Genomic DNA, 25,798 nt, shown 5'->3' on the forward strand with positions numbered 1-25,798 from the left:
ACCAAAGCATCAAATCACAGAATCACCACATCATCGGATCACAGAATCACCAAAGCATCAAATCCCAGAATCACAGAATCCCTTTGGTTGGAAGAGCCCCTCAACATCATCGAGTCCAACCACAACCCACCCCGGCACTGCCCCCTGTCCTGAGAACCTCGTGTCCGTCTGTCCAGCCCTCCAGGGCTGGTGACTCCAGCACTGCCCTGGGCAGCCTGTTCAATGCCCCACAGCCCTTTGGGGAAGAAATTGTTCCCACATCCAACCTCAACCTCCCCTGGGCAACTTGAGGCCGTTTCCTCTGCTCCTGGCGCTTGTTCCTGGGGAGCAGAGCCCGACCCCCCTGGCTCCAAGCTCCTTTCAGGCAGTAGAGATCAGAAGGTCTCCCCTCAGCTCCTGTTCTCCAGCTGAACCCCCCAGGTCCCTCACTGCCAGGCCAGCGCCTCTCTCAGCCCCACAACTCCGGTTGCTCGGGGGTGACACCATCCGGAGGGTCCCTCTGCCCCCCGGGACCACCATCCTGGTGCTGCCCGAGCAGCAGGGGCTCCTGCCGGGATACTGGGCCGAGCCGTTCCCAGGGACGCCCCTCCACATGGTGTCACCACACCGGCGCCAGGGCTGTGTGCCCGCCGGACCGCGCGGTGCTGTGCCGCGCCGCAGGCTCCCTGGCCATCCCCTGCCTGGATACCGGCAGCTCTCCAGACAACACACTCCTACACGCCACAAACATCTTGCCCAAGCGGTGCCGCCCCTTCCCCAGCACGGTACCCACGGGCTGGTGCCGCGACGGGGCTGCAGAGCCCCGTGGCCACAAAGGGATCCTTGGCCACGCGCGGTGCTGCCGCCCTTTGGTGCCCACCGAGCACTCACGGCACCAGGGAGAGCAGCGGGGCAATCGGGGCAGAGAGGAGCTGGATGTGGGGCTGGATGTGGGGCTGGCGACACAGACAGGGGTATTTGGGTGACTCACATGGCAACAGGGTGGCTTGGCCTTGTTTTGGGCAATTCAGGCTCCACTTGCTCACCCAGGGATGTGGGCAAGGCTGGGGGGGTGGGGGGCAAGGCTGCCCCCCAGCTGCCGCGGTGCCAGGTCAGAGTCAGGTCGGTCACCCTGCGGCTGCGGCCCGAGGCTGGGCACACACAGACGGTTCGAGGGGACACGGCGATTCGAGGGGACAGACACAGCGATTTGAGGGGACATGGCTGATTCGAGGGGACATGGCCGATTCGAGGGGACATGGCTGTGCAGGAGGGTTGGGGACCAGGGGTGGCAGGGGCTGCCTGGGGAGGGAGCTTGGGGGGAGCTGCCTCCAGGCCGCGGTGCTGGGGCGGTGCTGGGGTGCTGGGGGTTTTTGGGTGATGGGAACAAGGCCAGAGGCTGCCGGGGACAAGAGCAACGCAGGCACGCTGGCCCGGCCGAGATCCGTCCTTTGCAGAGGGCACAACGGCCGCTCTGGGGACAGGGCCACCTGCCCGCCCTGCAGCGCGTCCCTCACCTGCTCACAGCTGCCCCTGGGGACACAGCGCAGGGTGACGCGGCTGCAGGACCCCGCGGCTGGACCCCCGGCACGGCACGGGGGGCGTGGGGCGGGCTGGCCCACATTTGGGGCAGGGTTGGGCCGGTGTGTCATCCCAGGGGCGGGGAAGGGAAAGGTTTTAAACCTGCTCGTGTCCGGGCAGGAAGCGGCGGCGAAGCTGCGGGACTGCGGCAGCGCCGGGGAGCTCGTCCTGCGACCACCAGAGCAGGTAGGCGCGGTCGGGCCGAGCGGGGCCCGGCGGAGCATCGCGGGGCTGCGAGGGGCCGCATGGCACGGAGGCGCATGGGCGGGTCTGGGTATGCGAGGAATGCGGCGCTGCCGGCGCTCGCCGGGCTGCCCGGGCCGCAGCTGGTGCGGGGGTGGGACAGCGGGCACAGGGCGGGGGCGGTGCGGTGCTGTGGCACGCCGGGCACCGCGGGCATTGCGGCTGAGCGCAGCCTGAGGGTGCTGGGCCCGGGTCCTGGCTTGTCCTGGGAGCGGGACGGAGGGTGGTGGCTGCCGGGCAGGACCCTGCAGGGGACGGTCTGCGCTGCCTGGGGGCTGCAATGGGCACAGGGGGCTCCGTGTGACCCAGGAGAGGGCAGCGGGTGACATGGGTGGGATGGTCTGTGCTGCCTCGGGGTCTGAGGGGCTCGGGGGCAGTGGGTGACGTGGGTGGGACGGCTCCTGTGCGAGGTCTGTGCTGCCTTGGGGTCTGAGGGGCTCGGGGGCAGCAGGTGACATGGGTGGGATGGCCTGTGCTGCCTCAGGGTCTGAGGGGCTCAGGGGCAGCGGGTGACACAGGTGGGACGGCTCCTGTGCTGCCTCAGGGTCTGAGGGGCTCGGGGGTAGCGGGTGACATGGGTGGGACGGCTCCTGTGCTGCCTCGGGGTCTGAGGGGCGCGGGAGCCGCGGGAGGGCAGGCAGTGGGGCAGGGCACACGGACCGGCAGCACCGCGGCGGTACCCGGTGGGGTGGGTACGCGGGGCGGGGGGATCGTCCCCCGTGGGCAGGTGTGAGCCCATCCCACGGAGGAGCAGCCCCATCCGGCACCTGCCCGGCAGCTGAGGGGCAGGAGCCGTCGGTGGGACCCATCACCGCAGCCCCTGCTCCGGGGCAGCTAGCGCTGCCCAACAGGAACGCTGGGCGTCCGCGAGTGCCCCAGCACCCTGCTTGTCCCTGTCCCTGTCCCGTCCCCCTGCTGCCACGGCCCCAGCCAACTTCTGTGCTGCTCCCCCTCCCCCTGAAACACCCCCAGCCCAGCCGGTCCCACCAGAGACCCCACAGACTCCCCCGGCCCCACCAGGCTCCCACCCGCAGCCCCAGCCCTCCCCAGCTCTGCTGCCCCCTCCTCTGCCACCCCCTCCCGAAACCCCACCAGTAAAACCTGTCCCTCCTCCCATTCCCTCCCCAGGGCCCCCAGCAGCCTCTCCCTCCCCAGGCAGGGGCACACTGTGGGTGCAGGTGTGGGGTGTCCACGGGACATGGGGCAGAATGGGTGCAGATCTGCACGGTGTCCACGGGACATGGGGCAGAATGTGGGTGCAGATGTGCAGGGTGTCCATGGGATGTGGGGCAGATACGTGGGTGCAGATGTGCGGGGTGTCCGTGGGAGGTGGGACAGCTGTAGGAGCAGATGTGGGGTGACCCATGGGATGTAAGGCAGCTGTGGATGCAGATGCATGAGGTGTCCATAAGACATGGGGCAGCTGTGGGTGCAGATGTGGAGGGTGTCCATGGGACGTGGGGTAGCTGTGGGTGCAGATGTGCGGGGTGTCCATGAGATGTGGGCAGATATGTGGGTGCAGTTGTACAGGGTGTTCACGAGATGTGGGGCAGATATGTGGGTGCAGATGTGCGGGGTGTCCATGGGACGTGGGGCAGCTGTGGGTGCAGATGTGCGGGGTGTCCATGGGGTGTGTGGGAAGAGCCTCGTACCGTGATTCACACCCAGGAGCTGCGCGGCCGCACGGTGCCGGGGGGTGAAGGGGCCGTGCACACGCGTGTGGCACATCCGGGCTCACACCAGCACATTCCCTGACGCTGACAGAAGCTGAAGGTGCGGAGCGGCGGTGCCACTGCCAGGGCGAGCTGCCCGCGTCAGGGAGAGACCGTGGCCACGGGGAGGGGTGCGGGTGCCAGCGCCTGAACCTGTGCCAGGAGCTCCCCGGCTTGGTAGGCAGAGTCGGTTACTAAAAGTTTCCATGGGGCTGACGCCTGCTGACGAACGGGAGCAGAGCCCTCTCCGTGCTGCACGCCCGCTGCCTCCTCCCTGCCCGCGGTGGGCAGGGGGCTCCACCTCAGCCCCGGGGGTCCTGCCGCGGCGCCCAGCCCTGCCGGGATTGGGGTTCCAAGCTGTGCGGTGTTATGAGCAGCAGAGCCCAAATCCCCTCTGCCCACCGGTGCCCGTGGCCAGCCCGGGTCTGGGACGTGTGGGAGCTGCCCAGGGTCCCCGGTACCGCAGCCCGCCCAGCACTGCCCACCCGTTGCCACAGCACAGCCGGGCTGAGCTCAGCTCCGGCCACGCGCGGCACGGCCTGCGCCATCCAACCCGGCATCCCTCTGCCAGCATGGGGCTGCGGCACCGGGAGCAGCTCTTCCAGCCCTGCGGGGTGGCACAACCCGGGGCCGGGTGGGCAGAACCGGGTGAGGGGCTGCCAGCCCCACCACGGGTGAACATGTGCACGGGCTGCCCAGCGCCAGCACCGCGGGCCCGTGTGCCCAGCGTGAGCCTGCGGGACAGAGGGGACAGAGCGAGGCAGGGACCCCCTGCTCCACCACAGCCCACGCACAGCCCCTTGCCGTCCCCACCAGGCAGAGACCCCCGGCCCCAGCCCCACTCTCCTCCTTGGCTCCCCCAGCACGGCTCAGGACTGTCCCGCCCGCCGTCCCCACCTCTTGGCACTGGGTGCAGCCCTGAGCCTGCAAACACAAACACCTTTGCCTGGGCAGATCCGCTCGCACTGACATCACAGGGCGGACGGCGCCGTTGGGCCCTTTCCCCGGGACGGGCAGCGACGCTGGAGTGCACTGGGACAGGAGCCGGGCTGAGGAGGAGGTGCTGGGCCGGGCGGGGGGCGCGGGACGGGCTGGGGCACACGGGGCTGGGCTGGGGCACAGAGCCCATGGAGAGGCTGGTCCCGAGGGGAGCAGGGCCCTGGCATGGCACCACCAGCACTCGCATGGCACTGGTGGCACTGGCACAGCACCGCCAGCACTGGCGTGCTGCCCTGCATGCCCCGGTGTTTACTGTGGCAGCACAGGGAGGGACGTCAGTCTGTGAACCCCAGGCAGGATCTGTGCCCCAGAGATACGGCTGGTCCCCACCGTCCCCGAGCAGAGCCACCGCCGCAGGAGGGTCAGTGTGGCACTGGCACTCCCTGGAGCTGCTGTGCCAGCGCTCACCAGCTCTGTCTCCGTGTGCCGGACAGCCCAGCTCTGGCCGTGTCCTGGAGCTGGGACCGGAGATGCTGGCGGATGAGGCCTCGTCAGCTGGGCCTCACCTGCCTCCGCAGGGCTGGCACACCCCCGGCACAGCCGTGCCACACCAGTGCCACAGGTTCTGTTAAGGGATGGGGCTCAGAAGGGAACAGGAGCCACGTCTGCAGCCCCGCACAGCAGGGCCGCCCTCCCCCCAAACCTCAAACCCCGCTCCCAGCTGCAGGAGCCGCCGCCAGCCCCAGGGCCCAAGGTCCCAGGCACAGGAACAGTGTGCTGCAGGAGCCTCTGCGGCGTGTGCCGCAGCCATGGTGCCGTGGAATAACAGGAACATTTGGGTTGGAAAAGCCCCTCAATATCACCGAGTCCAACCATAACCCACCTCTTGTCCATCTGTCCAGCCCTCCAGGTCTGGTGACTCCAGCACTGCCCTGGGCAGCCTGTTCAATGCCCCACAGCCCTTTGGGCAAGAAATTGTTCCCACACCCAACCTCAACCTACCCTGGCGCAACTTGAGGCCATTTCCTCTGCTCCTGGCGCTTGTTCCTGGGGAGCAGAGCCCGACCCCCCTGGCTCCAAGCTCCTTTCAGGCAGTTCAGAGATCAGAAGGTCTCCCCTCAGCTCCTGTTCTCCAGCTGAACCCCCAGGTCCCTCAGTCTCCATCACACTTGTGCTCTAGCCCCTCACCAGCTCCGCTCCCTTCTCTTAACCTGCTCCAGCAGCTCGGCCCCGGCAGACAGACCAGCCGCTGCTTTTCCCGGTGCCGGCACCAGCAGCAGCCCCAGCGCGCCGGTGCTCCCTGGGGGTCCTGCTTTTGGCTGGTGCTCTGCCCCAAGCCCAGCTCCATCCAGACCTTGAGACAAGCCATGCACAGGCTGTTGGCCACACGTGTGTGACAGCTCGTGGGGACTCTGCGTCTCACCAGAGCCAGCCCAGTGCCCACTGGTCCCACGGGTGCCTCTGCTCCAGCCTCTCATGGTGACGTGTCCTCATGCACCCAGCAAGCCCAGCTCAGGAAGCAGGGGCTGCTCGCCTCTGCCCGGCCTGGCTCAGCATGTTGGGGACACACACAGTGCCCTGACCGTGCCCAGCCTTTGGCTGTTACGTCCTCCTGCCTCAGAAGTGTTTCTTTGTCTTTTTCCCCCATATTTCGCATGCAAACCACACAAAAGCTGATTTCTCACTGGGCTTTCCCATTCTCTCCCCTCTCCAGAGTCTTGAGAGCTGTGAGAGGAGCGCAGTGCGAGGATGGAGAGCCAGCCAGCGGTGAATGGCCACACTGTCCCCATCGCTCACCAGGACAACGTGCCAGGAGCAGACTGTCTGCGCCAGGACAGGCTGCCTGGAAAACAGAAGCAAGCAGCTGGCGGGGATGTGCCGGTGATGGAAGCTCCCGGTGAGGCAGCTGGCAGCATCGCTGGAGTCTGCGTAGGGGCTTCAAAGAAGATCATGAGCTTTTATGATGCCACCAGAGAGCATCTTCTGAGTCTGGATCCGGCACTCTTTCTTCTGGAGGCCCAGGCGGCCACGGGCTCCATCGTTGACCCGGTGTCGCACCGGCAGGTGTCCGTGGCAGAAGCCGTGCAGCTGGGGTTGGTGGGGCTGGAGCTGAAGGAGAAGCTGCTCACCGCTGAGAAAGCGGCCACCGGCTTCCTGGACCCCTACACCGAGGAGAAAATCTCGCTGTACCAGGCGATGCAGAAGGAGCTGCTGGGGAGGGAACAAGGCTCCCGGCTGCTGGAGGCACAGGTGGCAACCGGAGGTGTCATCGACCCGGCCACTGGCCAACGGCTCCCGGCAGATGTTGCCTGCGAGAGGGGGTATTTAGATGAAGAGATGAGACAGGTCCTCTCTGACCCCAGCAATGAGGAGAACAAAGGGTTCCTCAACCCCAGCACTATGGAGAGGGTCACCTACACGGAGCTCATGAAGAGCTGCGTTGTTGATCCGGCCTCGGGCTTCCTCCTGTTGCCCCTGCAAACCACGCTGGCGGGGCTGGGCGGGAGGGTGAGCAGCAGGGAGCTGCTGGACGCCGGCATCGTCAGCCCCGACACGTTCCGAGCTCTTGAGGAGGGAAGAGTTTCTGCCCAGGAGGTGGCAGAGAACCCATCCGTTGGGCGGTTCCTGCGTGGGACGAGGAGCGTGGCCGGCGTCGTCCTGCCCTCCGGTGAGCGGAAAAGCCTTTACCAGGCGCTGAGAGAGCATCTCCTCCTGCCTGGGGCTGCCCTGGCGCTCCTGCAGGTCCAGGCATCCACCGGCAGCCTGGCAGACCCCATAAAGAACAAGAGCTACTCGGTTGACGAGGCTGTCAGGGTGGGTCTCATTGGCCCAGAGCTTCATGAGAAACTGTCTTCAGCAGAGAAGACCATCACTGGCTACAGGGACCCCTCCACTGGAGAAATGCTCTCTCTGTTCCAAGCCATCGGGAAGGGCTTTGTCCCCAGAGATCACGGCATTTGCCTTCTGGAGGCTCAGATGGCCACAGGGGGTATAATCGCTCCAGGCAGGCACCTCCGTGTCCCCACGGAGACAGCCTGCAGGTGGGGGTACCTGGATGAGGCCACCAGACAGCTCCTCTCCAGCCCTACCGAGGACATGAGGGGGTTCTTCGACCCCAGCTCCAAGGAGAAGCTGCTCTACGCAGAGCTGCTCAAGCGCTGCGTCACCGATCCCAACACCGGGCTCCTGCTGCTGCCACTTGGTGGAGACAGCAGAGAAGGATCTGAGGGAGCCCAGCTCTTCTTTGACCACAGGAGCCAAACAGCTCTGGAGAACACGAAGGTATCCGTCACTGCAGGTAAATTCAAGGGAAAGTCAGTGTCCCTCTGGAATCTCCTCTTCTCAGACTACATCCAGGCCCAGCAAAGAGCTGCTCTTGCCCAGCAGTACCTCGCAGGAACTCTCTCCATGCAAGAACTGGGTAAGGTGGTCAGTGCCACCATCGAGGAGATGGCTTCCACCGCTAACGTCACCTTCGAGGGACTGAGGGACCGGGTGACAGCCGACCAGCTCCTGAGCTCTGAAATCATCAACCAGGATTTGTTCAAGAAACTGAAGGAGGGAGAAACGTCAGCCAAAGAGGTTGTCAGCATGGACACGGTCAAGAAGTACCTGCAAGGGACCGGTAGCATTGGTGGGCTCCTTCTTCCTGACTCCCAGGAGAAGATCAGCATCTACCAGGCCAAGCGGAAAGGACTTTTGAGGCCAGGAACATCTCTGATCCTCCTGGAGGCACAGGCTGCTACGGGATTCATCATTGACCCAGCTGCCAACAAAAGGTATTCTGTCGATGAGGCCTTAAGAGCGAACGTCATTGGCCCAGATGTTTACGACAAGCTACTGACCGCAGAGAAATCCGTCACTGGCTACAGAGATCCCTACACGGGCGACAAGATCTCCCTGTTCCAGGCCATGACCAAGGAGCTCATCGTCAAGGATCACGCCATCCGCCTGCTGGAGGCCCAGATCGCCACCGGCGGCATCATCGACCCCGTCAACAGCCACCGCATCCCCGTGGAGGTGGCCTACCGGCGCGGATACTTTGACAAGAAGATGAACGTCATCCTTTCTGACCCCAGCGATGACACCAAGGGCTTCTTCGACCCCAACACCCACGAGAACCTCACCTACCTGCAGCTGAAGGAGAAGTGCATCACCGAGCCGTCCACCGGGCTCTGCCTCCTGCCCCTGAACAGCAGGAAGCACCAGTTCATTGACGATGCCACCAGACGGGTGTTCAGGAGCTCCTGGCTGCCCGTCAGGTTTGGGCGGCTGCGGGGGGAGAAGGTCTCTGTGTGGGACCTGCTCAACTCCGAGTACTTCAGCGAGGGGCGGCGCCGGGAGATATTCAACCACTACCAGCTGCGGAAGCTCACCCTGGAGCAGATTCGAGACATGTTAGAGGAAGAAATGAAGAAATGGGCCCCCATCAAGTTCCAAGCCATGCGGGGCAGCGTCAGCGCCTACCACCTGATGGAAACGGGAGTCATTGACAAGGTCCTGTTTGAGAAGGTGCTGGAGGGCTCCGTCACACCAGAGCAAGTCCTGCACATGGACTCGGTCAGAAAATACCTCTATGGCTCCGGCAGCATCGGGGGGATCGTGCTCCAACCATCAAACCAGAGGATAAGCATTTATGAGGCCATGAAGAAAAACCTCATGGTGCCAGGAGTGGCTCTCCCACTGCTGGAGGCCCAGGCTGCCACGGGCTTCATCATTGACCCTGTGAACAACCAGAAACTCTCTGTGGATGACGCCGTCAAGGAGGGAGTCATTGGGCCAGACGTCCATGAGAAGCTGCAACACGCAGAAGGGGCTGTAACAGGCTACAAAGATCCTTTCACGGGCAAGAAGATCCCTCTCTTCCAGGCAATGAAGAAGGGCCTGATTGCTGACAAACAGGCCATGCAGCTGATGGAGGTGCAGATGGCTACAGGAGGCATCATCGACCCAACATGTGGCCACCACATCCCCACAGAATCCGCGCAGAAGCGAGGGTGCCTGGACGAGGACACGAGCAAGGCCCTTTCTGAGCCCGGTGATGACAACAGAGCCTTCTGCGTCCCGGACAGCAGGGAGACCGTGACCTACGCCGAGCTCATCAAGCGCTGCCAGAAGGACGAGATCTCCGGCTTCCACCTGCTGCCTCTGGCACAGGCGGCTGCCCCAGCCCACACCGACGAGCAAATCCAACGCATTTTTAAGGAAACTGTGGTGAAGGAAAAAGGAGTGTCCCTCTGGGAGCTGATCCACCTCGGGTATTTCACTGAGGAGCAGAGGAGCGACTTTGTGGAGAGGTTCCGCTCTGAGGAGGTGTCGCTGCAGCAGCTGGTTGCTCTTGTCCTCCGGCTGGTCAGGGAGATGGAGATGCAGGCCTGCAGCCACATCACCCTGGAAGGCTTGCGGGGCAGCGTCCCTGTTGTCTGGCTGCTGGATGCCGGCATCATCACTGAGAAGGTGTTTGAGGAGCTGGCTCAGGGCATAACAACTCCCGAGGAGGTGGCTGCGATGGAGAGCGTGAAGAGGTACCTGCAGGGCACAGGCAGCATCGCCGGGGTGTTTGTAGAGGCATCCAAGAAGAAGATGAGCTTCTACGATGCCATGAAGAACAATCTCCTCCTCCCTGGGGCTGCTCTGCGGCTGCTGGAAGCTCAGGCAGCCACCGGGTACCTGATGGACACGGCCACCAACCGCAGACTCAGCGTGAGGGATGCCGTGAAAGCCGGTGTGGTTGGTGAGGAGCTCACCGAGAAACTGCTCCTGGCTGAGAGGGCAGTGACCGGGTACACAGACCCCTACACCGAGAGCTCCATCTCGGTGTGCCAAGCGCTCAGGAAAGAGCTGATTCCCCTGGGAGATGCTGTTCCCCTGCTCGAGGCCCAGCTGGCCACCGGAGGGGTCATCGATCCCGTCCACCACCACCACCTTCCGCTGCAGGCTGCCTGCAGATACGGCTTCTACGACGAGGACCTGAACCAGACCCTCTCTCAGCTGAATGACACCACCAAGGTCTTTTTTGATCCAAACACCAAGGAGAACGTGACCTACCAGCAGCTGAAGGACAGGTGCACCCAGGAGGCTGAGTCAGGCCTCTGGCTCCTTCCTCTGTCAGAAAACGCCGTGTTTTGTGTGGATGAACAGACCATGGAGGTGCTGAAGTCTGTGACGGTTTGTGTCAACATAGGGCGGTTCAAAGGACAGACCGTGTCAGTCTGGGACCTTCTCAACTCTGAATACCTCTCAGACAGCAAGAGAAGAGAGCTGGTGCAAAAGTACAAGGATGAGAAGGCTGAAGTACTGCATGAAATCGTAACCATTGTCACCACCATCATCAAGGAGACTGAGACGCAAGGCAAGAAGTTTGCATTCCAGGGCCTGCGGAAAAGAGTGTCTGCCAGTGACCTCTTCCAGTCTCAACTGATAGACAAAAAAACCCTCGATGAGCTCAACCAGGGGAAGAAAACGGTCAAAGAAGTCACTGAGATGGACTCTGTGCGCAGGTACCTGGAAGGCAGCAACTTCATCGCGGGGGTTCTTATACAACCGAGCAATGAGAAGATGAGCATCTACCAGGCCATGTGGAAGGGCATCCTGCGGCCAGGGACAGCCCTGGTGCTGCTGGAGGCACAGGCGGCCACCGGCTTCATCATCGACCCGGAGCAGAACAAGAAGTATTCGGTGGAAGAGGCATTAACCGCTGGTCTGATTGGAGGGGAGATTTTTGAAAAGCTGCTCTCTGCAGAAAGAGCCGTGACGGGCTACACCGACCCCTACACGAAAGCCCAGATATCCCTGTTTGAAGCGATGAACCAAGAGCTGATTGTGAAGAGCCACGGCATCCGCCTGCTGGAGGCCCAGATCGCCACCGGCGGCATCATCGACCCCGTGCACAGCCACCGCATCCCCGTGGAGGTGGCCTACCGGCGTGGCTACTTTAACCAGGAGATGAACCAGGTGCTGTCCGACCCCAGCGACGACACCAAGGGCTTCTTCGACCCCAACACCCACGAGAACCTCACCTACATGCAGCTCCTGGAGAGATGTGTCCAGGATCCAGAGACTGGGTTGTACATGCTACAAGTTGTACAGGAAGGAGGAAAGTACTTCTACATTGACGAGCTTACAAAACAGGCTTTGCGCTCAACGCCTCTTGAAGTCCGAGTTGGGAAGTTTAAGGACCAAAGAGTTTCTGTCTGGGAAATCCTCTGTTCTCATTACATCTCTGAGCAGAAAAAGAAAGAACTAGTGATGCAGTACAAATCCAAAACCCTCACACTGGAAGAGCTTATAGCGCTCATCCTCAAAATAATTGAGGATACAGAGCAAAGAGCTGAAGCCCTCAAGGTTAAAGGACTCCGGGGGGATGTGTCCGTAGCGGAATTATTTAACTCTGAGATAATTGACAAGAAAACTCTTGATCAGCTGCAGGATGGGAGTCTCACGCTCGGCAGCCTCACAAAGAGGGAGGCCATCAGAAGGTACTTGGATGGCACTGGATGCATTGCTGGGGTTCTGCTCCCATCAAGGAAGGAGAAGATGAGCATCTACCAGGCGCTGGAGAAGGGTCTCCTCACGGAGCAGTGTGCCCTGGGGCTGCTGGAGGCACAGGCTGCCACTGGTTTTCTCATCGACCCGCAGAAGAACAAGCAGCTCTCCGTGGACGAGGCCGTCTCCTGCGGGCTGGTGGGCAGCGAGCTGCACGAGAAGCTGCTGTTGGCAGAGAAAGCTGTGACAGGACACACAGACCCTCGTGCAGGAAATAAAATATCCCTTTTCCAGGCCATAAAGCAAAAGATAACGGGGAAGGAGGACGGGATCCGCCTGCTGGAGGCCCAGATCGCCACCGGCGGCATCATCGACCCCGTGCACAGCCACCGCCTGCCCGTCGAGGTGGCCTACCGGCGCGGGTGCTTGGATGAAGATATGTTTCTCCTGCTTTCTGATCCAGATCATGGTAGCAAAGGTTTTATAGATCCAAACACTCACGAGAAAATCAGTTACAGTCAGCTCCTGCAGAGGTGTTCCAAAGACAGAGACACCGGATTGTACCTGCTGCAGGTCATGGAAAGAGCGGCTGACTATTTCTACATCGATGAGCAAACAAAAAATGCCCTATTATGTACAATGGTACAAGTACCTGTTGGAAAATACAAAGGACAAGTACTGTCACTGTGGGAACTGCTCTGTTCTGAGTACATCACAGAAGAGAAGAGAAAAGAGCTGGTGAAAAAATATAAAGAGGAATCCCATCACATTCTACAGGGAATCATTGACACGATACTAAAAATCATTAAGGAAAAAGAAGAGGACAGAAGTGATGTCTGGTTCCAAGGACTCAGACAACAAGTGACAGCATCAGAGCTTCTCAGCGCTAAGATAATCACAGAAGAAACAATGGAAAAACTCCATGAAGGAAAAGAGTCGGCACAAGAAATAGCCCAAATGGAGACTGTGAGAAGATACCTTGAGGGAACTGGGAGCATCGCCGGCGTGCTGGTGCCCTCCAAAGCCAACCCTGGCAAGATGGAGAAGATGAGCATCTACGCGGCCATGTGGAAGGGCATCCTGAGACCAGGGACAGCGCTGGTGCTGCTGGAGGCGCAGGCGGCCACCGGCTTCATGGTCGACCCGCTCACCAACCAGAAGCTCTCTGTGGACGAGGCCGTGTCCTGCGGGCTGGTGGGCAGCGAGCTGCAAAAGAAACTTCTTTCTGCGGAGAAAGCCGTGACAGGGTACACCCACCCCTGCACGGGGCAAAAGATGTCCCTGTTCCAGGCCATGAAGAAGGAGCTCATCGTCAAGGAGCACGGCATCCGCCTGCTGGAGGCCCAGATCGCCACCGGCGGCATCATCGACCCCGTGCACAGCCACCGGCTCCCCGTGGAAGCTGCCTACCAGCGCGGCTACTTCGACGAGGAGATGAGCCAGGTGCTGTCCGACCCCAGCGACGACACCAAGGGCTTCTTCGACCCCAACACCCACGAGAACCTCACCTACATGCAGCTCCTGCGCCGCTGCGTGCCCGACCCGGACACGGGGCTGCTCATGCTGCAGCTGATGGACAAGGGCTCCGTGCTCTACCAGCTGAGCGAGGACGCCCGCCAAGCCCTGCAGGCCGCCCGCACCAGCCTCAGCGTGGGGCTCTTCCAGGGCCAGAGCGTCACCGTCTGGGAGCTGCTCTTCTCCCGCTACGTCCCCGACCACCGGCGCCAGGACCTGCTCCGCAGGTACAAGGTGGGCACGCTCACCATCAACGAGATGATCACCCTCCTCAGCGCCATCGTCGCCGGGGCTGAGGGACATGGCGCCACCCCGGCCGACACACAGACACAGCAGGAGGCGCTGGCACCGGCCCAGAATGGCGATTCCTTGAGCTCCCGGCGTGAGCGGGAGCTGGAGGCGGAGCTGGAGCTGGAGCGGTCCCTCAAGTCCTACAGCGTCCAGGTCTCGGTCGGCAGCTTCCAGGGCAGGAAGGTCTCCCTGTGGGAGCTGCTCTTCTCCAAGTACGTGTGCGAGGCCAAGAGGCTGGAGCTGCTGGCGCAGGTGAAGTCCGGCGGTCTGGCGCTGGAGCAGTTGGCCGGGCTCCTCACCGGCCTTGTCCAGGAGGCAGAGAAGCGCAGCAGCACCGTCACGTTCAAGGGCCTCAGGAGGCAGGTGACGGCCTCGGACCTGCTGGACTCGGGCATCATCAACAAGGACACGCTGGCCGACCTGGTGCAGGGCTCCAAGACGGTGCAGGAGGTGACGCAGATGGCCTCCGTCAGGCGCTACCTGGACGGCACGGGCTGCATCGCCGGCGTGCTGGTGCCCTCCAAGGCTGACCCCAGCAAGATGGAGAAGATGAGCATCTACGCGGCCATGTGGAAGGGCATCCTGAGGCAGGGCACGGCGCTGGTGCTGCTGGAGGCGCAGGCGGCCACCGGCTTCATGGTCGATCCGCTCACCAACCAGAAGCTCTCTGTGGACGAGGCCGTGTCCTGCGGGCTGGTGGGCAGCGAGCTGCACGAGAAGCTGCTGTCGGCAGAGAGGGCCGTGACGGGCTACACCGACCCCTACACGGACGCCAAGATCTCCCTGTTCCAGGCCATGAAGAAGGAGCTCATCGTCAAGGAGCACGGCATCCGCCTGCTGGAGGCCCAGATCGCCACCGGCGGCATCATCGACCCCGTGCACAGCCACCGGCTGCCCGTGGAAGCTGCCTACCAGCGCGGCTACTTCGACGAGGAGATGAGCCAGGTGCTGTCCGACCCCAGCGACGACACCAAGGGCTTCTTCGACCCCAACACCCACGAGAACCTCACCTACATGCAGCTCCTGCGCCGCTGCGTGCCCGACCCAGACACGGGGCTGCTCATGCTGCAGCTGATGGACAAGGGCTCCGTGCTCTACCAGCTGAGCGAGGACGCCCGCCAAGCCCTGCAGGCCGCCCGCACCAGCCTCAGCGTGGGGCTCTTCCAGGGCCAGAGCGTCACCGTCTGGGAGCTGCTCTTCTCCCGCTACGTCCCCGACCACCGGCGCCAGGACCTGCTCCGCAGGTACAAGGTGGGCACACTCACCATCGACAAGATGATCACCATCCTCACCGCCATCATCACCGGGGCTGAGGGACATGGCACCACCCCGGCCGACACACAGACACAGCAGGAGGCGCCGGCACCGGCCCAGAATGGCGATTCCTTGAGCTCCCGGCGGGAGCGGGAGCGGGAGTTGGAGCCGGAGCTGGAGCGGTCCCTCAAGTCCTACAGCGTCCAGGACTCGGTCGGCAGCTTCCAGGGCAGGAAGGTCTCCCTGTGGGAGCTGCTCTTCTCCAAGTACGTGTGCGAGGCCAAGAGGCTGGAGCTGCTGGCGCAGGTGAAGTCCGGCAGCCTGGCGCTGGAGCAGTTGGCCGGGCTCCTCACCGGCCTCGTCCAGGAGGCAGAGAAGCGCAGCAGCACCGTCACGTTCAAGGGCCTCAGGAGGCAGGTGACGGCCTCGGACCTGCTGGACTCGGGCATCATCGACAAGGACACGCTGGCCGACCTGGTGCAGGGCTCCAAGACGGTGCAGGAGGTGACGCAGATGGCCTCCGTCAAGCGCTACCTGGACGGCACGGGCTGCATCGCCGGCGTGCTGGTGCCCTCCAAGGCTGACCCCAGCAAGATGGAGAAGATGAGCATCTACGCGGCCATGTGGAAGGGCATCCTGAGGCAGGGCACGGCGCTGGTGCTGCTGGAGGCGCAGGCGGCCACCGGCTTCATGGTCGATCCGCTCACCAACCAGAAGCTCTCTGTGGACGAGGCCGTGTCCTGCGGGCTGGTGGGCAGCGAGCTGCACGAGAAGCTGCTGTCGGCAGAGAGGGCCGTGACGGGCTACACCGACCCCTACACGGACGCCAAGATCTCCCTGTTCCAGGCCATGAAGAAGGAGCTCATCGTCAAGGAGCACGGCATCCGCCTGCTGGAGGCCCAGATCGCCACCGGCGGCATCATCGACCCCGTGCACAGCCACCGGCTCCCCGTGGAAGCTGCCTACCAGCGCGGCTACTTCGACGAGGAGATGAGCCAGGTGCTGTCCGACCCCAGCGACGACACCAAGGGCTTCTTCGACCCCAACACCCACGAGAACCTCACCTACATGCAGCTCCTGCGCCGCTGCGTGCCCGACCCGGACACGGGGCTGCTCATGCTGCAGCTGATGGACAAGGGCTCCGTGCTCTACCAGCTGAGCGAGGACGCCCGCCAAGCCCTGCAGGCCGCCCGCACCAGCCTCAGCGTGGGGCTCTTCCAGGGCCAGAGCGTCACCGTCTGGGAGCTGCTCTTCTCCCGCTACGTCCCCGACCACCGGCGCCAGGACCTGCTCCGCAGGTACAAGGTGGGCACGCTCACCATCAACGAGATGATCACCATCCTCGGCGCCATCGTCGCCGAGGCTGAGGGACACAGCGCCGCCCCGGCCGACACACAGACACAGCAGGAGGCGCCGGCACCGGCCCAGAATGGCGATTCCTTGAGCTCCCGGCGTGAGCGGGAGCTGGAGGCGGAGCCGGAGCTGGAGCGGTCCCTCAAGTCCTACAGCGTCCAGGTCTCGGTCGGCAGCTTCCAGGGCAGGAAGGTCTCCCTGTGGGAGCTGCTCTTCTCCAAGTACGTGTGCGAGGCCAAGAGGCTGGAGCTGCTGGCGCAGGTGAAGTCTGGCGGCCTGGCGCTGGAGCAGTTGGCCGGGCTCCTCACCGGCCTCGTCCAGGAGGCAGAGAAGCGCAGCAGCACCGTCACGTTCAAGGGCCTCAGGAGGCAGGTGACGGCCTCGGACCTGCTGGACTCGGGCATCATCGACAAGGACACGCTGGCCGACCTGGTGCAGGGCTCCAAGACGGTGCAGGAGGTGACGCAGATGGCCTCCGTCAAGCGCTACCTGGACGGCACGGGCTGCATCGCCGGCGTGCTGGTGCCCTCCAAGGCTGACCCCAGCAAGATGGAGAAGATGAGCATCTACGCGGCCATGTGGAAGGGCATCCTGAGGCAGGGCACGGCGCTGGTGCTGCTGGAGGCGCAGGCGGCCACCGGCTTCATGGTCGATCCGCTCACCAACCAGAAGCTCTCTGTGGACGAGGCCGTGTCCTGCGGGCTGGTGGGCAGCGAGCTGCACGAGAAGCTGCTGTCGGCAGAGAGGGCCGTGACGGGCTACACCGACCCCTACACGGACGCCAAGATCTCCCTGTTCCAGGCCATGAAGAAGGAGCTCATCGTCAAGGAGCACGGCATCCGCCTGCTGGAGGCCCAGATCGCCACCGGCGGCATCATCGACCCCGTGCACAGCCACCGGCTGCCCGTGGAAGCTGCCTACCAGCGCGGCTACTTCGACGAGGAGATGAGCCAGGTGCTGTCCGACCCCAGCGACGACACCAAGGGCTTCTTCGACCCCAACACCCACGAGAACCTCACCTACATGCAGCTCCTGCGCCGCTGCGTGCCCGACCCGGACACGGGGCTGCTCATGCTGCAGCTGATGGACAAGGGCTCCGTGCTCTACCAGCTGAGCGAGGACGCCCGCCAAGCCCTGCAGGCCGCCCGCACCAGCCTCAGCGTGGGGCTCTTCCAGGGCCAGAGCGTCACCGTCTGGGAGCTGCTCTTCTCCCGCTACGTCCCCGACCACCGGCGCCAGGACCTGCTCCGCAGGTACAAGGTGGGCACGCTCACCATCAACGAGATGATCACCATCCTCACCGCCATCGTCGCCGAGGCTGAGGGACACGGCGCCGCCCCGGCCGACACACAGACACAGCAGGAGGCGCCGGCACCGGCCCAGAATGGCGATTCCTTGAGCTCCCGGCGGGAGCGGGAGCTGGAGGCGGAGCTGGAGCGGTCCCTCAAGTCCTACAGCGTCCAGGTCTCGGTCGGCAGCTTCCAGGGCAGGAAGGTCTCCCTGTGGGAGCTGCTCTTCTCCAAGTACGTGTGCGAGGCCAAGAGGCTAGAGCTGCTGGCGCAGGTGAAGTCTGGCGGCCTGGCGCTGGAGCAGTTGTCCGGGCTCCTCACCGGCCTCGTCCAGGAGGCAGAGAAGCGCAGCAGCACCGTCACGTTCAAGGGCCTCAGGAGGCAGGTGACGGCCTCGGACCTGCTGGACTCGGGCATCATCGACAAGGACACGCTGGCCGACCTGGTGCAGGGCTCCAAGACGGTGCAGGAGGTGACGCAGATGGCCTCCGTGAAGCGCTACCTGGACGGCACGGGCTGCATCGCCGGCGTGCTGGTGCCCTCCAAGGCTGACCCCAGCAAGATGGAGAAGATGAGCATCTACGCGGCCATGTGGAAGGGCATCCTGAGGCAGGGCACGGCGCTGGTGCTGCTGGAGGCGCAGGCGGCCACCGGCTTCATGGTCGATCCGCTCACCAACCAGAAGCTCTCTGTGGACGAGGCCGTGTCCTGCGGGCTGGTGGGCAGCGAGCTGCACGAGAAGCTGCTGTCGGCAGAGAGGGCCGTGACGGGCTACACCGACCCCTACACGGACGCCAAGATCTCCCTGTTCCAGGCCATGAAGAAGGAGCTCATCGTCAAGGAGCACGGCATCCGCCTGCTGGAGGCCCAGATCGCCACCGGCGGCATCATCGACCCCGTGCACAGCCACCGGCTGCCCGTGGAAGCTGCCTACCAGCGCGGCTACTTCGACGAGGAGATGAGCCAGGTGCTGTCCGACCCCAGCGACGACACCAAGGGCTTCTTCGACCCCAACACCCACGAGAACCTCACCTACATGCAGCTCCTGCGCCGCTGCGTGCCCGACCCGGACACGGGGCTGCTCATGCTGCAGCTGATGGACAAGGGCTCCGTGCTCTACCAGCTGAGCGAGGACGCCCGCCAAGCCCTGCAGGCCGCCCGCACCAGCCTCAGCGTGGGGCTCTTCCAGGGCCAGAGCGTCACCGTCTGGGAGCTGCTCTTCTCCCGCTACGTCCCCGACCACCGGCGCCAGGACCTGCTCCGCAGGTACAAGGTGGGCACGCTCACCATCAACGAGATGATCACCATCCTCACCGCCATCGTCGCCGGGGCTGAGGGACACGGCGCCGCCCCGGCCGACACACAGACACAGCAGGAGGCGCCGGCACCGGCCCAGAATGGCGATTCCTTGAGCTCCCGGCGGGAGCGGGAGCTGGAGGCGGAGCTGGAGCGGTCCCTCAAGTCCTACAGCGTCCAGGTCTCGGTCGGCAGCTTCCAGGGCAGGAAGGTCTCCCTGTGGGAGCTGCTCTTCTCCAAGTACGTGTGCGAGGCCAAGAGGCTGGAGCTGCTGGCGCAGGTGAAGTCCGGCGGCCTGGCGTTGGAGCAGTTGTCCGGGCTCCTCACCAGCCTCGTCCAGGAGGCAGAGAAGCGCAGCAGCACCGTCACGTTCAAGGGCCTCAGGAGGCAGGTGACGGCCTCGGACCTGCTGGACTCGGGCATCATCGACAAGGACACGCTGGCCGACCTGGTGCAGGGCTCCAAGACGGTGCAGGAGGTGACGCAGATGGCCTCCGTCAAGCGCTACCTGGACGGCACGGGCTGCATCGCCGGCGTGCTGGTGCCCTCCAAGGCTGACCCCAGCAAGATGGAGAAGATGAGCATCTACGCGGCCATGTGGAAGGGCATCCTGAGGCAGGGCACGGCGCTGGTGCTGCTGGAGGCGCAGGCGGCCACCGGCTACATGGTCGATCCGCTCACCAACCAGAAGCTCTCTGTGGACGAGGCCGTGTCCTGCGGGCTGGTGGGCAGCGAGCTGCACGAGAAGCTGCTGTCGGCAGAGAGGGCCGTGACGGGCTACACCGACCCCTACACGGACGCCAAGATCTCCCTGTTCCAGGCCATGAAGAAGGAGCTCATCGTCAAGGAGCACGGCATCCGCCTGCTGGAGGCCCAGATCGCCACCGGCGGCATCATCGACCCCGTGCACAGCCACCGGCTGCCCGTGGAAGCTGCCTACCAGCGCGGCTACTTCGACGAGGAGATGAGCCAGGTGCTGTCCGACCCCAGCGACGACACCAAGGGCTTCTTCGACCCCAACACCCACGAGAACCTCACCTACATGCAGCTCCTGCGCCGCTGCGTGCCCGACCCGGACACGGGGCTGCTCATGCTGCAGCTGATGGACAAGGGCTCCGTGCTCTACCAGCTGAGCGAGGACGCCCGCCAAGCCCTGCAGGCCGCCCGCACCAGCCTCAGCGTGGGGCTCTTCCAGGGCCAGAGCGTCACCGTCTGGGAGCTGCTCTTCTCCCGCTACGTCCCCGACCACCGGCGCCAGGACCTGCTCCGCAGGTACAAGGTGGGCACGCTCACCATCAACGAGATGATCACCATCCTCACCGCCATCGTCGCCGGGGCTGAGGGACACGGCGCCGCCCCGGCCGACACACAGACACAGCAGGAGGCGCCGGCACCGGCCCAGAATGGCGATTCCTTGAGCTCCCGGCGGGAGCGGGAGCTGGAGGCGGAGCTGGAGCGGTCCCTCAAGTCCTACAGCGTCCAGGTCTCGGTCGGCAGCTTCCAGGGCAGGAAGGTCTCCCTGTGGGAGCTGCTCTTCTCCAAGTACGTGTGCGAGGCCAAGAGGCTAGAGCTGCTGGCGCAGGTGAAGTCTGGCGGCCTGGCGCTGGAGCAGTTGTCCGGGCTCCTCACCGGCCTCGTCCAGGAGGCAGAGAAGCGCAGCAGCACCGTCACGTTCAAGGGCCTCAGGAGGCAGGTGACGGCCTCGGACCTGCTGGACTCGGGCATCATCGACAAGGACACGCTGGCCGACCTGGTGCAGGGCTCCAAGACGGTGCAGGAGGTGACGCAGATGGCCTCCGTGAAGCGCTACCTGGACGGCACGGGCTGCATCGCCGGCGTGCTGGTGCCCTCCAAGGCTGACCCCAGCAAGATGGAGAAGATGAGCATCTACGCGGCCATGTGGAAGGGCATCCTGAGGCAGGGCACGGCGCTGGTGCTGCTGGAGGCGCAGGCGGCCACCGGCTTCATGGTCGATCCGCTCACCAACCAGAAGCTCTCTGTGGACGAGGCCGTGTCCTGCGGGCTGGTGGGCAGCGAGCTGCACGAGAAGCTGCTGTCGGCAGAGAGGGCCGTGACGGGCTACACCGACCCCTACACGGACGCCAAGATCTCCCTGTTCCAGGCCATGAAGAAGGAGCTCATCGTCAAGGAGCACGGCATCCGCCTGCTGGAGGCCCAGATCGCCACCGGCGGCATCATCGACCCCGTGCACAGCCACCGGCTCCCCGTGGAAGCTGCCTACCAGCGCGGCTACTTCGACGAGGAGATGAGCCAGGTGCTGTCCGACCCCAGCGACGACACCAAGGGCTTCTTCGACCCCAACACCCACGAGAACCTCACCTACATGCAGCTCCTGCGCCGCTGCGTGCCCGACCCGGACACTGGTCTTTATTTCCTCAATATCGTTAGAAAATAATTTTATAACCTTTGGCATTTTTTCTTTATTATGGCATTGCTGATGAATTAAGCTCTTGTGAATAATTCTTGTGCTGGTGGTATTTTTCCTTTATTTTTTTTTTAACTCCTCTTTTTTATATTTCTGCTTCTATTCAGAGAATCTCTGTACTGTTTTCTTTCCTTTTCAGTAACCTACCAACATCAGGTTTAGCTTTTAAGTGGCTCCGCAAGCACTCCGCTACAGCCTATTCAGCCTCTGTCTTTAGCGTTTCTGAAGGCAGGAGTCAGCCCGGCATATCTGACATCATTGCGGTGAAATGTTTTGTCCTATTTTCTCATCCAGGTTTAAATGAAGTATGGATTCTGTGGTGTGGGAGGTGTAGTGAGAATGGTATTTTTATTCTTTTTCTAGTCTGTTTTCTAATGCCTCAGGAACACTGACATACAGAGTCAGAATCATCTTGGTTGGAAGAGACCGTCAGGATCTGCCCTCCATCCTGGAGGTGGTTACAGGGCTATAGACGAGCTGCTTAGGCACATGGTTTAGTGCTAGAGTGAGGTTATGGTTGGGCTTGATGACCTTGAGGGTCTCTTCCAACCAGAATGATTCTATAGTTCTGTGTTCAAGTCCAACCATTAACCCAACACTGCCCAGTCCACCACTAACCTGTGTCCCTAAGCACCGCATCTCCACGTCTGTCCAGCCCTCCAGGGCTGGTGACTCCAGCACTGCCCTGGGCAGCCTGTTCAATGCCCCACAGCCCTTTGGGGAAGAAATTGTTCCCACATCCAACCTCAACCTCCCCTGGCGCAACTTGAGGCCGTTTCCTCTGCTCCTGGCGCTTGTTCCTGGGGAGCAGAGCCCGACCCCCCTGGCTCCAAGCTCCTTTCAGGCAGTTCAGAGATCAGAAGGTCTCCCCTCAGCTCCTGTTCTCCAGCTGAACCCCCAGGTCCCTCAGTCTCCATCACACTTGTGCTCCAGCCCCTCACCAGCTCTGCTCCCTTCTCTCCACTCGCTCCAGCACCTCAAGGGTTTCTTGGTGTGAGGGGCCCAGAGCTGCCCCCAGGGTTCGAGTTTGGCCTCCCCAGGCCCAGCACAGGGACGGTCACTGCCCTGTACACTCACTTTACTCACACGCCGTGCTTTCCATCCCTCCAGCTCCCCATGGAGCTTCCATAGTCTCCATGTGTTGTGGGACCCACATGGCACTGGCCATGTCCATGCTGTGCCATATATCCATCCACACACCCACCCACCCATCCATCCACCCGCCCACCCGGGGTCGGGGGAGCCGGCAGCCGAGTGTCCCCTCCCGCTCTCCGCACGTTCCTCAGCTGCTTTGTCTGTCCCGTGTCCTGAGCTGACTCGGCCCACGTGCCACCACCCGGAGGGGCGGCAGCCCCGGAACCACTCAGCCATAGCGTTCAGGTATGAATAAGTCTACCGCCGTTTAATATGAGGAAACTTACTCCCCTTAAATGCCTCACCTGGGGCTATTTGCTTTCATTAACCTCGTAATGTCCTGGAAAATGGATTTTTTGCCACAGCTTGTTTCTCTGATAGCTGGAAACAAGTGTAGATTAACTGTGGAAGCACTTACCATAACCTGCCGTGTAGCCTGGAGATTTGCAGGGGCTCAGAAAGCGAAGGGACAAATGACATGGAGAGAAGTCCACCCGGGGCTGTTAAATGCAATGATCTCTGTCTCAGGAGGCCCCTCAGCCACAGGTGACTACAAGATGGGCCCATGGATTTGTGGATGCCCACTTTGCCTAAGAGATCTTCAACCTGATCCTCCTCAACCAAGGGAACCTCTTCCATGCTCCAGACTTCTTCTTCTGTCTCTACAGTCCAGGATTCCTGAGGGCTGGTCTTAGCAGTAAAGATGGAAGCGAAGAGGGCATTCAGTGACTCTGCCTTTTCTGTATCATCCGCCACCAGGACACCCCCCTCATTCAGCAGTGGACCCACATTTTCCCCAACCTTCCCTTTGCTGCTGATGTACTCGGAAAAGCCCTTCTTGTTGTGCTTGACATCCCCGGCCAGACTTGCCTGCAAGGGGAGCTTGGCCTTCCTCACCACGTCCCTGCACACTCCACCAGCCGCCTTGTGTTGCCCCCAGGTGGTCTGTCCCTTTTCCCATGTTACATTAACATCCTTCTTCCACTCGAGTTTTGACTGGAATTCCTTACTTATCCATGCTGGCCTCCTACTCCCTTTACTTGATTTCTTCCTCATAGGGATGCATCGGTCTTGAGCCTGGAGGAAGCGATGTTTGAATATCAGCCAGCTCTCTTGGACCTTCTGGAGCCCTATCCCATGGGATTCTTCCAAGCAGGCCCTTGAAGAGGCCAAAGTTTGTCTTGCTGAAGTCCATGGTTTTAGTCCTACCTATTGTCCTGCTTCCTCCACGCAGGGTCCTGATCTCCACCATCTCATGGTCGCTGCAGCCGAGGCTGCCCCCAACCATGACATCTTCAAGCAGCCCTTGGTTTGTTAGGAGTAGGTCCAGCGGCACACCCCTCCTCGTTGGCTCCTCCACCATATGTGTCAAGCTGTCACCAACGACCTGCAGGAACCTCCTGGACTGTGCGTGCTCGGCTGTGTTGCCCAACCAGCAAATGCCAGGGTGACTGGAGTCTCCCATAAGCACCAGGGCATGCAATCGTGGGGCTACTCCCAGCTGTCTGTAGATGCCCTCATCAACTTCCTCTTCCTCATCAGGTGGCCTGTAGTAAACACCCACAACAGTGTCCCCCTTGTCCCTTCATTTTTACCTGTGAGGACTCAACTCATTCTTCATAGCCCCCCAGGGAGAGCTTGATACAATCCCACACAGAAGTGCAACTCCTGCACCTCGCCTTGCTGAAGAGCAGAGAGCCCTCCATGACAACATTCCAGTCGTGTGAGCTGTCCCACCACGTCTCCGTGACAGCAATGAGACCACGGCCCTTTGAACACACAGAGATCTCTAATTCTTCCTGTTTATTCCCCACGTTACGCGCTGGTGCACTGTCGAGGGTTTAGATTGCGGGGTGACAATAAAACCCTGGCAGATGTATTGTCAACCCCCTCTCTCCCCCACTTCCCCCCTTTTGCCCCTCCCTCTCCCCCCTTCCCACTCAGGACAGGCGATCGGGAGGGAAAGAAGGACAGAGAGAAGAGAGTTGGAAAAATTAACAATGTTTTACTAATGCTACTAATAAGAATAGAGAAAATAATACAAAATATACAAAACCAGTCTTGAAAATCTCAGCAACTGCAGAGCCGGCACCTGAAGTCCTGGACTGGACTCTGCAGCCAACCGGAGCTGGATTCAGTCTCTCAGTAGGCCTCAGTTCGCAAGGACGACTAGCAAGGTCCTCTCCTAATGTCACCATAAGCAGAAGGGAAAAGGGAAAGGGAAAAGGGACGAGATCCTCGTGATCTCCCACTTTTATATGCAGTATTCACGTGAATGGAATGTTATACACAGTTGGTCAGTTTCTTGGTCACCGGTTTCTCGTTGCCCCTCTCACGAGATGTCCATCCGTGCTTATCAATAAGTTTGCATTCCATTGCTATGTTTACCAAAACACGTGTCTGGTTCTCCAGGAAAACGCAGCTAATATGAAGCTTTAGCTGACAGGCAAAATCACTAAAAGAGAAACTTGTTTTTAGCAAAACCAGGACATGCACAGGCACTTCAGAACAGCACTCAAGCGTGCGGCTTTCTCACGGGGCGCAGAAGGATCCGCTGCAGCCACGTGTGCCCTCGGGGTGGTCGGCCTTCTGGTTCTTGTCCTGGGAGGCAGCTAAGGAATATTTGTCGCTGCTGTGCTTGATCTGGCACGTTCTCTGGTTGGATGTGATTGCATGAGCATTGCCACTTCAGATCCCACCCTCCGAGCTCACCAGTTGAGAGGCTGCTTCACCAGGACGCTTCCCGCTGCGAGGAACGTGAACTCCGCCCAGCGCCAGCAAACGCGGTGCTGCGGAGGCCACCCCATGATCAAAAAAGCCAAAATCGTGGTGCTGACACCAGCCGCAGGGCTGTGTGTTAATAGGGTGCACCCGTCTGTTTCTAACATCACTGCCCACAACTGGAAGGAGAGAGGAGAAAAAAACCTGTGTTCTCAAATCCCCCACCACCCACCCAAGGCCCCGAAGTCTCTTTTAATTGCCCTTGGACTACAGGTCGCATCTTCATCACCACCACATGGAAAACCAGTAATGGGTGGTGGTCCGAGGGCCGTGCCAGGCTGGGAAGGTTCCTGGTGATGTTCTTCACCTGGGCCCCAGGAAGGCAGCAGCCCGCTGTCCGGCAAACTGGACCCTCCGCTGTCCTTGCGCCATCTCCAGAGCTCAGGGCTCTGCTGCGGTGCCAGAGAACTCGCTGCCCCCAGCTGCACGGGACAAAGCACCCGCCTGGATGGGCTCTTGTCCTGCGCCATCGGCCATTCTGTACCTGCCCGCGCCCCTTG

The 25,798-nt window shown here is 61.9% G+C and overlaps 1 protein-coding gene across 2 annotated transcripts; it reads left to right on the plus strand.

Annotated features, from left to right (window-relative positions):
• Window positions 1-1,603: 1,603 nt before the first annotated feature.
• Window positions 1,604-21,418, plus strand: EPPK1 (epiplakin 1). 2 transcript variants are annotated; one of them, XM_065054728.1, is made up of 2 exons: window positions 1,604-1,746; window positions 6,169-21,418. In XM_065054728.1, exon 2 carries the CDS (start codon window positions 6,204-6,206, stop codon window positions 21,351-21,353), a length of 15,150 nt encoding a protein of 5,049 aa, XP_064910800.1. In that variant the 5' UTR covers window positions 1,604-1,746; window positions 6,169-6,203; the 3' UTR covers window positions 21,354-21,418. The 2 variants fall into 2 exon arrangements, with proteins under 2 accessions (XP_064910800.1, XP_064910801.1); XM_065054729.1 differs by lacking the exon at window positions 1,604-1,746 and adding an exon at window positions 4,114-4,575.
• Window positions 21,419-25,798: the final 4,380 nt, after the last annotated feature.

This window comes from Columba livia, chromosome 2, assembly GCF_036013475.1.
Source record: "Columba livia isolate bColLiv1 breed racing homer chromosome 2, bColLiv1.pat.W.v2, whole genome shotgun sequence".
NCBI lineage: Eukaryota > Metazoa > Chordata > Aves > Columbiformes > Columbidae > Columba > Columba livia.

Excerpts from the sequence above, each read along its gene's own strand:
- EPPK1 (XM_065054728.1), top strand. The coding sequence starts at position 6,204 with ATGGAGAGCCAGCCAGCGGTGAATGGCCACACTGTCCCCATCGCTCAC.